The following is a 12,923-nucleotide window of genomic DNA, read 5'->3' as shown; positions in this document are numbered from 1 at the left end:
AAATTTTGCTAATGACTTTATTGATGGCGATTTATAAATACCTATGTAAGTTTTGAACCTAAAAGCATGCTTTAACTCTAATAAATCCAAAACCCAGCTCATCTAAATTTTATTTTTATTAAAAAAAAGCAAAAAACGGTAATACTTACAGAAATATCAGTTATTATGTGGCAATTTCTTCTGCAAAATAAAAGTCATGACTGTTGTGTTCTTGCAGAAAATAAATCAATCATACAAATTTTTCATAAATTTCATTAAAATTCTATAAATTATCAACTTCATTATATTCATAGATAGATGTTGAAAATAGATAAACAAGTCGTATAATTCAAATAAAATTTAAAGAATCTTTGTACAACACGATTAAAAAAGATCTTTAAAAAAGATACATTCAAATTTAACCCAAATTAAAAGAGTGTATTTTTTTTTTATTATTTATAAGTATCTTCTTATTACTAGCAATCCTAATTGAGATATAGTTAAATATTAAATATAAGCATCGTTTTTAATAAAGTAAGGAAGATTTGAATATTAGCTGGTCACCAAATGAAAGTTTATATCTTGTTTAATAGAGCATGTGGCTGCAATTAGTTAAATCAAACATTATCTTGTGCTCCTTTTATCAAATGTAAGCAAAAAGTGAATTTTTGAGCACATATTGCCAGGCTTGATGACGCTAGCTTGTGTTTTAAATAAGGGCATGTTTAAAACATTGCTAAGTTGGTTAGTAGGTTAGGTGTTGAACTATAAATTAAATTTATATCTCGTGTAATGCACGAAAAATATTTTAATTTTTAAAAATAAAAATAAATATTAATATTAAAAATTATTTTAGCATTTTAAAGTAAAATATATTTCTTTTTCCTTTATTACAACTTAATTATAAATATTTTTTATTTAAAAATATATACAAATACCTCTTAAAATTAATAGTTAAGAGTTACAAAATATAAATATATATTCTACTTTTAAATTTTTATTTTCATTCATCTAATTATTAGGTGACAGTTAAGTCATATATATAAGGCATTTTTAATTGATTCTCACCAACAATAAAGTAGTTATTGTTTTCAACTAACATTATTTTTTTATATTTACTATTTAATTGAATGGTTTACTGTAAAATAAATATAAAGTAATTTATTTATTAGAGACACTTTTTGAAAATGATAATGATTGCAACTTTAAACCTTAAAAATATCTTATATTTTTAACATTCAACCCTTAAAAAATACTTTATATTTTTTAATGAAGGGGGTAAGTTTACTAAAATAATATTTTAAATATGTATGTGCAAACAAAAATTAATGAAATAAGACATAAATTAACCAATGTAATTTTTGCTTATGTTTATTTAAATTTTATAATTTTGATAAAATATTTTCAAATTATTGTCATATTTAATTGTTAATTTTTTTTGGCCACAAATGTTTGAAGTTCCTTAAATTAAGAAGCGAGAATATAGACAAATAGATTATAGAGGTAAATTAATAATTTAAATTTTTTCAACATAAATAAAATCAATAAATTAAATATTTTAGAATATTTAACATAATATTTATAATCATATTAAAAATGAGACTAAAGCGTAAGTTTTAAAAATAAATAAGAAGTCTTTATAATTCTAACAAAACAAAAGAAAATGCCAATATATTTTACTCTATAATTTATTAATTTATGCAAATTAAAATCTAAAGAATGTTTTGATTTGCTATGTTCGTGCATATTAAAAATATAAATAATAACTTATTTTATTTTAGAATGCCTTATTCCATATAATTTAAAATTTAAGGAACAACTTCTTTATTATTATTATTATTATTTTGTTTTGTTTTCCAAGGTATTCCCATAATTGATAAGTATGAGATTAAAATTTTAAGAAGATGATGCTTATAAGGAATGACTTCTATTTTATAATATGTTACTGTTATACATATTTAAAAAATACCAATATTTTTTTAAAATTTCTCACATCCTACAATTTGAAATATAATCTAACTTGTTCTTGTTCAAAACATGTACTATAATGAATTGTATTATAATTTATGTCATAATATTATTTATAAGTCATAATTATAATGTTTGTGAATCAAGCAAATAATATAATCCATATTATAATACCATTTATCAATCATATATACAAGCATTACAAGTAACACAATGACTATTAAGAAAAGATTAGGTGCCAAGTGAAAGACAAATTCATTAATATTATATAATTAGCTTGAATCCCATAATTTTTTTTTTTGGCTCAAACTTAAGCATACAACTACATCAATATTTTTCATAAGTCTTCAGACAGTAATCATCCATTAACTAATTTGCTCTCACACCCACATTTTTAATGGTATATCACACATCCACTTTTTTTCCAAGTTCCACAACTATATTTATTTCTTTAACAAAATCATTCATTAACTAATTTTTTTTCAAAAAGTGAGGCTTGTATTTTATAAATATTTTACTCATTTTTAATTACAAGTTTCATGTTAATGATTTTTTGTATGTCCCATGTGTCCCTAGCCCACATTACTCTTTATCTTTTTTATTGTATTATATAAAAAAATTAACAAATAAAATTTAAAAAATGAAAAAGCCATAGTAATACATTATATCATTTTAAAAAAAATTAACAAATGAAAATTACAAAAAAAGTCAGATAGGTACTGTAGATTTATAATATATAAAAATTAAAAAAAGAAAAAAAAGTCAGATGGGTACCGTATATCTACAATATTATTATCATAGATCTACAGTACCACCACGATAATAATATATTGAAAAAAATAATAAATAATTTGGGTACTGTAGATTTATCACTCGACAATAATTACAGTATATTATATGTATAGAAATCAAAAAAGAAGTTATGCGCACATATTTTTCTTTTCTATTTTACGCTTAATAAACAAATAAAAATATATTAAACATTTATGAACATATTTTTTGTTAAAATTTATAAAACATTTTAACTAATTTTTTTCCTAATAAAATTGTTGACATCATTAAAAGCTATCTTCAATTTTCATGTTTACCTTTATTTAATAAGGTGATTCAAATATCAAATAAATATGAAAATCTCATTATTTTCAAATATTTTAAGAAAAACTTCATTAATTTCTCTTAGAAGACACAAAAGTACCTTATATTTTCAAACATGAAAAAACTAGAAAAATTCATGAGAAACTTAATTCAGTTATCTTTATATTTTCATTGAGTTTTTAATTAAGTTCCTTTAGTTATAAAATCTTTGACCTAGTCTCTAACCCATTCAATTCAGAGTTAACTTGGAACCACATCAATGCCAAATAAATTAAAAGGCCACATGATCATTTGCCAAGTCATCTTACCTAACCCACATATAGAACTGGTAATTCGAGTAAGGCAAGCTTATTTAAATCAAGTTCAATTAGGATAAGGCTAATTCGGAATTTGGCTTGAAGTATCTTAACTTTTTTTTTAAAAAGCCCATAAAGTTAAGCCCACCCTTCACTTTTTTCAAGCAGGTTTGAGTTGGCCAGTTGGACTTAGCCTGAATTATCGATTCTACATACATATAAAGTTAATAATTTCTATCATCGGGCTTAATTCGATCAAGGCTTATTTGAATTGAATTTAAAGTATTTTATCTTTTTTGAAAAAGCCCATATATTCAAACATAACTCTAATTTTTTTAAGGGCTCAGGCTTGCCTTTTAGGTTTGGTTCAAATTAACGGCTATATACCCACCTATGAATCCACATATTTAACTTGGGACAAAGTTTTAGGTCTTTAAAGTATAAGGACTGAATCAAAAACTTAGTTGGCTTCATTATTTGGTTCTAAACATATGGCAAATGTATCACAATTAATTTTCCCAACCTTACTCCCCTTTACCTGTAACTGTAAGTTGCAACATTAGCATGGTTTTAATTTATACATATCACTTTATTATAGTCATTAATTTTACTGAATATTGATATTGAAAAACCATATACTCTCTCCAGATGATAATATAGGGCATACTCTAAAAGTCTTGCCTAGTCCAAAATACTGCATTAAATAACTTTTATAATTATTTTTTAACTATATTCCTACTTTATTTGTTATTCTTTTAAATAAATAATGCATTGAAATTTTAATTATCATTATCAAAGCACTTGTATTTAATGAGGGTAAAATTAGATAGATATAAATTTTTTAAAAAATTAATATTTCAACTAATATTTTTAAGAATTGTGAATTAATTACTAATGCCTTATATTTTGGTTTGAAGGGAGTAATTTTTTTTTATGTGTCTAAAATATCAATTATCACTCTAAGAACTGCGAAATTAATTAAATTAATGCTACATTCTCTCAGTATTTAAATGTAAGCAAATTTTAACTCACTCACGTAGTTTAAAAAAATTAGTCAAATATAATAGTTATGGAGTATTTGAAATTAAAAAAATTGAAATAAAAAATAATGAAACATGTCACAGCCAAAAAGTGGAGAGCGTAATTAGGAGTGGGGGAGTATCTGACAAGGATGGAAATAATTAATAGACCAATAAAAAGCTCAGTTTCCAGATTCAAAGCATCATTAGGCTTGTTTAACAACCTATCTTCTAGAAACAGTTTCCTGTTTTCTAAAACAAAAAACCCAAAAAAAAAATGCTTGATAACATGTTTTATAAAGTATTTTATAGAATAAAAAAAACTAACTATTTTTTAAAGAATAAAAGATGAAAATATCTTTTAAAAATTTTGATATGATTATTTTAAAAAATAAAAAAATGTCAAAATAAAAAGAGTACCTCTATATTTTTATTATTAAAACATATTTTATAAAAATTCAATTCTGAAAATAATTAAAAAAAAACAGTTTTAAACAAATACATTTCCTTATCATTCTTCAACTTACCATCTCTCTTGCTCAGTCAAGATTCTCCCGACATCTTAATTTCATATTAATTTCTTTTGTGGAGTCTGCCTCCTCACATGACTGGAAACATGCAGATTCAAAGGATCTTAGATTCCCAGATTATTTATCACCACATGATTCCGATCCAGAACTTTGAATTGTCGGCGTCAAACGTTGGAATCTGTAAGGAATCTATTCGCACAAACATGGTGGGCGGCGGGATCAAAATCTTGCACTTACAATTTTTGCCCTTTTGAAATATAATTACATGTGAAAATATAATTTTCTTAAGAAGTCATTTTCCAAATTGCATGTCAATTTCAATTTTGCTTGTGCACCCCATGTGCCTGCGGTGCAAATGAATGAAACCCACCTACTCTTTCCCTTCCAAAAGTATAAAGTATTTTTAAATAAATTATACTCTTAATAAATTAATTAATTTTAAATTAAATTTATTTATTTATATTATCATTATTTAATAAAATGTCTCATTTAAAGGTGAAAAGCTGCACCAAATTCTAATTCTTATATACATTTTATTGCTATCATTAATTTTATTAAAGGGTAAAATTGTTAATTAAATTTTTTTTACAAGTTTGAGAATATTAATTACTACTTCCTTCGTCTCAAATTATAAGATATTTTTAGACAAAATCTCATATACCAATAAACCTTTTTAAATATAATTAACAACTTTAATTTTTAAAATAAAAATATGAACTTCTAAAAATATCTATCATTTAATATATTAAAAAGAAAAGGGATGAAAATTAATTACAGAAAGAAAAAAATAAAATATTAAAATTGATACATTTAATGAAATTTTAATCTAAGCAAAATGTCTTATATTTTGAGATGAAAAAACTTCTTTAAAAGTGCCTTATAATTTGAGATAAATGGAGTATTTCTTAAAAACTACAAAGTTGATTAACTTTACTATATAATTAGAACTAGAGAGAGTATTAAAAAGTTCACTGTCAATATACTAATAAAAAAATTCATTCTCATTTATTTTTGGCCCCCAATAATAAATAATCAATGAACTAAACAATGTCTTCAAAAGCTTTGAAATTCTTGAGGAGAGAAGCTTAATGTGAACCCCATAAGTTACTTTCATATGCTTTGAAATTGAACTTAGGCATTGTATGCAAGTAAATTTTGTCTTCTGCACAAGCATTTTTTAAAAATAAAATAAAGAAAGCATTTTATTTTTTTCCCCAAAATATCACCAACTGGTAGTTATGAAATTAATTCCGCGAGAAATTTGAACACCATTTGAAAAATTATCTTTGCCCACAAGATGCTTTTTTATACATACTTTTACAAATGAAATATTGAATGATGATTAAAGGATTCATATTATTTGTGCCACACCTACAGGGTAAAAAAGTCTTTCGTTGATGATCTAGAAGTTTCACATGCTTTGGTGGGCTCTCTCTAATATGCAGTGCCTGAGCAAGTGAAAAAGAAATGTAAAGCCTGCCTCACATGTCTTATTCACTTGAAGCAAATTAAAGCATTATGTCTTTATGACTCAACATTGATTCAGACTGCCTAACAAGTATATTGTTTGGATTTGTTTAGCTTTGAGCCTACGATGATATTTTATTTTATATATTTGGTTTATGTAATAATGCAAAATAAACCCATTAAAAAGGAAATACAATGATATATCATCTGAAAATTCCACAAACTCATCCATCTATTGGTATTTGATTTCCAAAAAAAAAAATGAAAATGGGGGGTTTTTTAAATCAATTTTTTTAACTAACAAAAGTTTAAGTGAATTAGGTTTTAAATTTGCTCACCAAAATAAATTTTATGCACCGCCTAAATAGTACGCACATGCTCTATCTGGTTAAAAAAAAAAAGGGTAGTGATCAAAACAAGTTTTGTGAAAGCTTTAAAGGTTGATAGTTTTTTAATCTAGACATCGAAAGTTTCTTGCTTCATTATCATGTTTTTTCTTTGTTTTTTAAGTGTAATTCTCAAAATTATTTAAAAAAAATTGTGTAAAATTGGTATTTGAGGGGGTTGGTTTTTTAAAAAAAAAATAGTTAAAGCCTTGAATGAGGTATGGAATTTCTTGGTTGGAGAGTTGTACTGTATGGATGGGTTGGTAATGATCCATGTGGAGATGGCGAGGCCTTGATTTCTTTGTTTTCCCCCTTAAAAATGTATATTTGGATTTTTTTAATATAATCAGGTCAAATTCAAGTATTATCGGATTTAATAAAAAATTTCTGTATTCAAACAAACTTGAACAGGAGGCATTGTATTTAAAAAGTCATAGTCCTTTCTGCTAAAACCAAGATCAAACACCTATTAATAGGTATAAAGGGAGTTTTAATTTATGTCTACACTTATACAGAGTTTAATTATCTTCTTTTTGTCATTTAAGTAGCAATTTAACATTGTACATCCTAAAATTAATTGAAAGATTAGTTTTTCCAATTATTTATTAATATTATTTTCCAAAAATTTGGATCCCACAATTGATAAGCTGATACCACCCATTGTCTACACTTTCAATTTGGGATACATGTTGGTCTTTGTTGCTTTCAAATTAGAAGATTAGAAAAATGAGACATATAAAAGTCTTGTTTCTCACTATAGAATGGTTGGTTTCGAGAAATTAATATAATCTCTTTGTCCTTATCGTAGATATGTACGTTGGCATACACTATAAAAAAATAACCAGCCACCTCCAGGAGTTGTTAGTTGGCACATAGCCTAATAGAATCTGATTTTTCTCAAAGCATCAAATAAAAGCCTCATATTCAGGTTCATATTTAAATATTTTTCTTCAGAAAAAGTTAAAGGAGCCATTTGAGCCGTATAAAACCAATATTCTTGTCCAATCAATTAAAACCTGCCTAATCTTTTTCCCCCCTTAATTATTCAAAACAAAATCAATGCGTTTTGAAATAAAGTAGCTCTGATTCTTCATCGAGCAGGCACATGCTTCCGTATCTGTAAGAATAATTCTTGATTCAGATTCCACTTTGACTCTTCTACGTACCGTCCAATATTGATGCAAATTAATTCTGTGAAATTAGGGGTGTTCACGGGACGGGACGGGATCGGGACACCCTCGTCCCGTGGCCCGTCCCGAAAAATGATCGGGACTCAAAATTTGTCCCGTGTCCCGTCCCGTCCCGAAAGTTGTCCCGTCCCGAAAGGAGTCGGGACGGGACCGGGATGTCCCGAATGCACATCAACAAGATTATTACAATCTTTCAACTTATTAATTGACAAGAATAAGCATATGTTACATTAATTAGAACCCCAAAAAAGTTTAATGCAAATTTCATTATGAATATGATTAATCATAGAAGTAATGACAGACTAGAAGAATTAAACCATATAATTAAATTTTGTTCACAACTCAACACCCAGATCTTTTTCTTTGAAAATATTTCTTAACAATGTCCTACTTTTATGGGAGATTTGGAGAGAAAAAAATTACCTCATACTGCTTCCATTTGAACGGCACTTGAATTCTTCCCATATTCTCCATCACTTCAAATTCCTTCCCTGCAAAATCATATTGAAATAAAAAGATTCAGTCTTGTTATTTGCCTAAAGTATTCCTATAATTAATTTATCATTAATTGTAGAACTGAAATTACTGTAAAAACACATTAAAGTTTTGAGAAAGAAGCTACTTTTAGCATGCCCCTGCAATTTATAAGTGGCAAAGAAAGATTGCCCCTACTTTTAGCGTGCCCCTGCAATTCATAACCCTAATACTTAAAAATTGCTATGGTAAAGAAAGAAACAAATTAGAGGAAACAAATTTATTGTAAGCAAAGCTATACTATGTCAAGGTATTAAACCTGCCACTTTTTCTTGACCTTCTTCATACAATGTAGTCTCAACTAGTGATGCCGCCATCTTCCCCATAAGAATATGCTTAGTCATGTAGAAAAAAATTCAAGAAAAAGAATGCTTTTGGAAATACCAAGATTTCCTACTAAAAGAAAAAAAAGCAATAACAGAAAATCAAATTAAATCAAGTCTAAGAAGAACATTTCAGCAGCAACATTCAAAAGACAAACAACAATAACAATTCAGCAAATACAGCTCAACAAAGACAAGTAACTTCCAAGTGATAAGTGCAACAACAAGTCAAGAATCAACAATTTAAGCCCTAAAGATAACTTCAACTTCGAATCATTGCTCTTCCTCTTCAACTGAGATATTTGAAGCCAATGATTCTTCTGAAAATAAAACAATAAACACAATATAAACAAAAATTATTAAATATAGATAAACGAGAAGTTAAATCATATTAAAAGAAATAATCAATTATAAAAAATGATATTACCTTCCACAGCTTGCTCTGTATCGTTAAAATTATCAACGTCAACACCCTTCAATTTTGCAGTTGATGGAGATAGCCAGTTTTGGGCACAAATTAGTGCCTCGACCATCTTTGGAGATAGGGAGCTCCTAAAATCATCAATTACACAACCTCCTGTGCTAAATGCAGATTCTGAAGACACAGTGGAAACAGGCATGGCCAATACATCACGTGCAATCAATGAAAGGACTTTATATTTAGCCGAATTCAATTTCCACCACGTTAAAATGTCAAAATTTGGATCAAGTGCTTCAGCTAACTCATCATGCAAATACTTGTCCACCTCTGCATACTTATCTGCTTGAATCTCAGTCTCTTTTTGGGCGAGAAACCTTTGAAATGAAGCCCTAAACCTAGAAGTTAAGAAAGTTAAAGGCCTATGATCTGATCCAAGTGATTGAGTCAAACTACTTTCACTTGCTCCTTGTGTCTGACTTTGACTCTGACTTTGAGTCTGAGATGTGTCAACCCCACTTAAATAATGATCATACAAACGATATAAGACATCTGAGACCTTTTTTGTCATAGCTTCACGTTGTGTAGCCTCAGGAAACATATCCTCAAAAGCAAACTGCAAATATTTCATTTTATACCTTGGGTCAAGTACCACTGCTACCACAAGCAAAAGATTAAGTTTCTCTAAGTTCCCCCAATACTTATTATACTTGATCAACATGCTCTTAGCCATACCACAAAGCAAGGAATCATGATTGTTTGCACTTTCATATAAAACTGCAAAGACATCAACTATTTGTTGAAAGCAAACATTTGAGGTCACATAAAGTGATCCTGAAAATTGCAAAGTAATATCATAGAACACCTTTAAAAAGATCACAAAATCTTTTGCATCCTTCCAATCATTTTCATTAGGGGGACCAATCAAATTTTTATCCAAGAAGAAGTTTCTATAATCATTATCTTGCTGCTCCATCCTCTCAAAAACGCTGTAAAATTTAATTGCACTCTCTAACATTATGTAAGTTGAATTCCATCGAGTTGGACAATCCATGCTTAGTAGCCTCCTTGAATCAATTTTCATTTTTTCCACAAGCTCCTTGAATTTATGAAACCTTGATGGAGAAGATCTCACATATTAATGGCATTTCGAATGCCTTCAATACACTTGTGCATATCCTTCACACCATCAGAAACAATCAAATTTAAGATATGCGCACAACAATGCAAGTGCAAGAACTCCCCATCACAAACTAAACCATTCCAATGCCTCAAGACCCCCTTTAAAGATGCCAAAGCAGTGTCATTAGAAGAAGCATTATCAACCGTGATTGTAAACACCTTATCAATGCTCCAAAACAGCAAGCATTTCTCAATTTCTTGAGCAATTGTTTCTCCCTTATGATTTTCAACTACACAAAAATTCAAGATTCGCTTTTGATATGTCTAATGATCATTAATCCAATGAGCAGTTACGCACATATAACTGGCATTTTGATTGGAAGTCCAAGTATCGGTAGTGAGAGAAACACGGATTTGAGATTTTTTAAAATACCTTTTCAACTTTCTAACTTCTTCAAGGTATAACTTGTAGCAATCTCTAGTAACTGTCGCTCTTGAAGGGACTTGCAAGCGAGGTTCTAGCCTTCTCATCATCTCTTTAAAACCATCACCTTCCACAACATTAAAAGGCATTTCATCCAATATCACAAATATAGCAATGGCTTGTATGCAATCGAGTTGATTAAATAGATGATGACTCAAAGTTTTAGATGACCCTAATTGAGAGCCCGATAGCAAAGACTGTGCCAACTTGTTTGCTTTGTTCGGATTTCTGGGACATCTTTTTACATGTTTTCTCATTCCATTTGTCCCATGTCTTGTAGAGTCACAACCAATTGTTGTTGGGTAGTACTTGCACTTAGCACGGGGTTCTCCATTAGTTTTGTCCAATGGCAACCTTTCAAAATGCGCCCAAACAGCTGATTTATGTCTCTTTCTTCTACTTTCTCCTTCATTCTTTGACTCATTTTCCTCTTCAGTATTATTAGGTGATGAAGCATTTTCAGGATCTCCTTCTATTGTTTCTACATTTTCTTGAAGGGTGGGTGTAGTGGCCATTTTTTTTTGCACTGTAGATTTGGCCAACAGCAACAACAACAATTACCCTTAACTAATTAAAACGTCATATTAAATATTCAAATAGGAATGCATAAAAATCAAGGGCATTAAATTTCAATCTAAATCATGTAACCAAATACTTAAATAATCTATATGGTTAATATTTGTTTTACTTAATCCAGAGGATGCAAATAAAATAATGCATGTAATAGGTTCGGTTGGAAGCATCACCACTTCTTGTTCTTGTTAAATAGAATTCTAACACGTAAATTAATATAATCAAGTTAATTAAAACATGGATATATATACTACATTTGTAATGAAGTATCTACTTTTGTCAATCTACAAATATAAATAGTATATACATGGGCATATATATTTCAAATATAAATAGTATTTTTCTTTACCAATAGAACCGTGAAATCTCATACACAGAATAGAAGAGGATATACATGGGCATTGATTTATCAACTCGAAATGCCAAACATAAGCTCAATCATCTCATCCCTATTAATTTATTTCTCAGCATTCAACAAGACAATAAATGAGCAATAAAACACACCAAATTTGAGGACTCCTTGCAGATCTGAGTAGAAGAGAATGATGGATTTGAGGTAGCACCAGATCTGGGTAGAAGAGAATAACCTTGCAGCTACGTTAAATAACCTTGCAACAAATACCTTTTAGCTGCATCATGTGGAGGTGGAGAAGGAGGCGTGAGCGTGAAGGCGAAGCTATGCGAAGGGAATAATAACACTTGTGCAGCTCTCGTCTTCGAGGTTACGAAGATGTGGAACTGGAAGACATGAACAGAGAAAGCGTTACTATGCGAAGGGAATAATAACAGTTCAGAAATGAGATTCAGGGAGGAATGTGTGGAGCTGTGCTGTGCGAAACCGAAATTGAAGATTTGCTCTGCTGAGCTGTGCGATACTACGATTGATCTGTGAGACTGCGATTGCGATTGAGGGTTGGAGGCTTGGAGCTGGAGGCTGGAGCTTTGAAAGGGAGATCTAGAAAGTGGAAAGTGGAAACCGAAGTCTGGATCTGGAAAGTGGATCTGGAAACCGAAATCTGCCGCATGCGTGGTGTGTCTTAGCTGTCATGAAAATTAAAAAATGCCATTAAAAATCAGTTTAATTAAAATAAATAAATAATAGTTAAAATTAATATATATATATATATATATAATTATATGCTGAATATAAACGGGACGGGACGGGACGTCCCGATGGGTGGCCCGAGTCCCGTCCCGTCCCGTCCCTATTTTGGCCCTGTCTCATAAAAGTCCCGTCCCGAATTTTTTTGGGTCGGGACAGACCCGTCCCAATATGATCGAGACGAGCACGGGCCGGTACGGGTCAGTCGGGCCGGGTACATCTTGAACACCCCTATGTGGAATCTGTACTATACATATGCAATTAAAATATTAGCACATAAGCATATAAAAACAAATCGAGCGTGTTTAAAATGGTATCTTTGCTGGGCCAACAAGCATATATAGGTCAGTGAATAGGGATTATACTATTTTAACAAGTTATCTTGAGTTGGAATTTTGAATATCTAATTTCATTAAAAATTTGTTGGGAGAGTTTCG

General features: G+C 29.3%; 1 protein-coding gene across 1 annotated transcript; it reads right to left on the bottom strand.

The window, feature by feature from the left end:
- Positions 1 to 9,060: 9,060 nt before the first annotated feature.
- LOC129295132 (zinc finger BED domain-containing protein RICESLEEPER 1-like) lies at positions 9,061 to 10,259 on the bottom strand. Its single transcript, XM_054933604.1, has 2 exons — positions 9,215 to 10,259; positions 9,061 to 9,107 (listed from the first exon to the last, which is right to left on the bottom strand). Exons 1-2 carry the CDS (start codon positions 10,257 to 10,259, stop codon positions 9,061 to 9,063), a joined length of 1,092 nt encoding a protein of 363 aa, XP_054789579.1.
- Between the last annotated feature and the right edge of the window lie 2,664 nt (positions 10,260 to 12,923).

The sequence above is a fragment of the Prosopis cineraria genome, unplaced genomic scaffold (assembly GCF_029017545.1).
Source record: "Prosopis cineraria cultivar Desert tree isolate PC_DT_omini unplaced genomic scaffold, ASM2901754v1 PC53, whole genome shotgun sequence".
NCBI lineage: Eukaryota > Viridiplantae > Streptophyta > Magnoliopsida > Fabales > Fabaceae > Prosopis > Prosopis cineraria.
Note: the sequence above shows the minus strand (reverse complement) of the source record. Positions and strands in the feature narration are given on the sequence as shown.

What these genes read in the sequence shown, in the direction of transcription:
- LOC129295132 (XM_054933604.1), bottom strand. Translation starts at nt 10,259, where the DNA reads ATGGATTGTCCAACTCGATGGAATTCAACTTACATAATGTTAGAGAGT. An exon ending in TACAGAGCAAGCTGTGGAAG is followed by an intron (nt 9,108 to 9,214) that starts GTAATATCATTT and finishes TTTTATTTTCAG; the next exon opens with AAGAATCATTGGCTTCAAAT.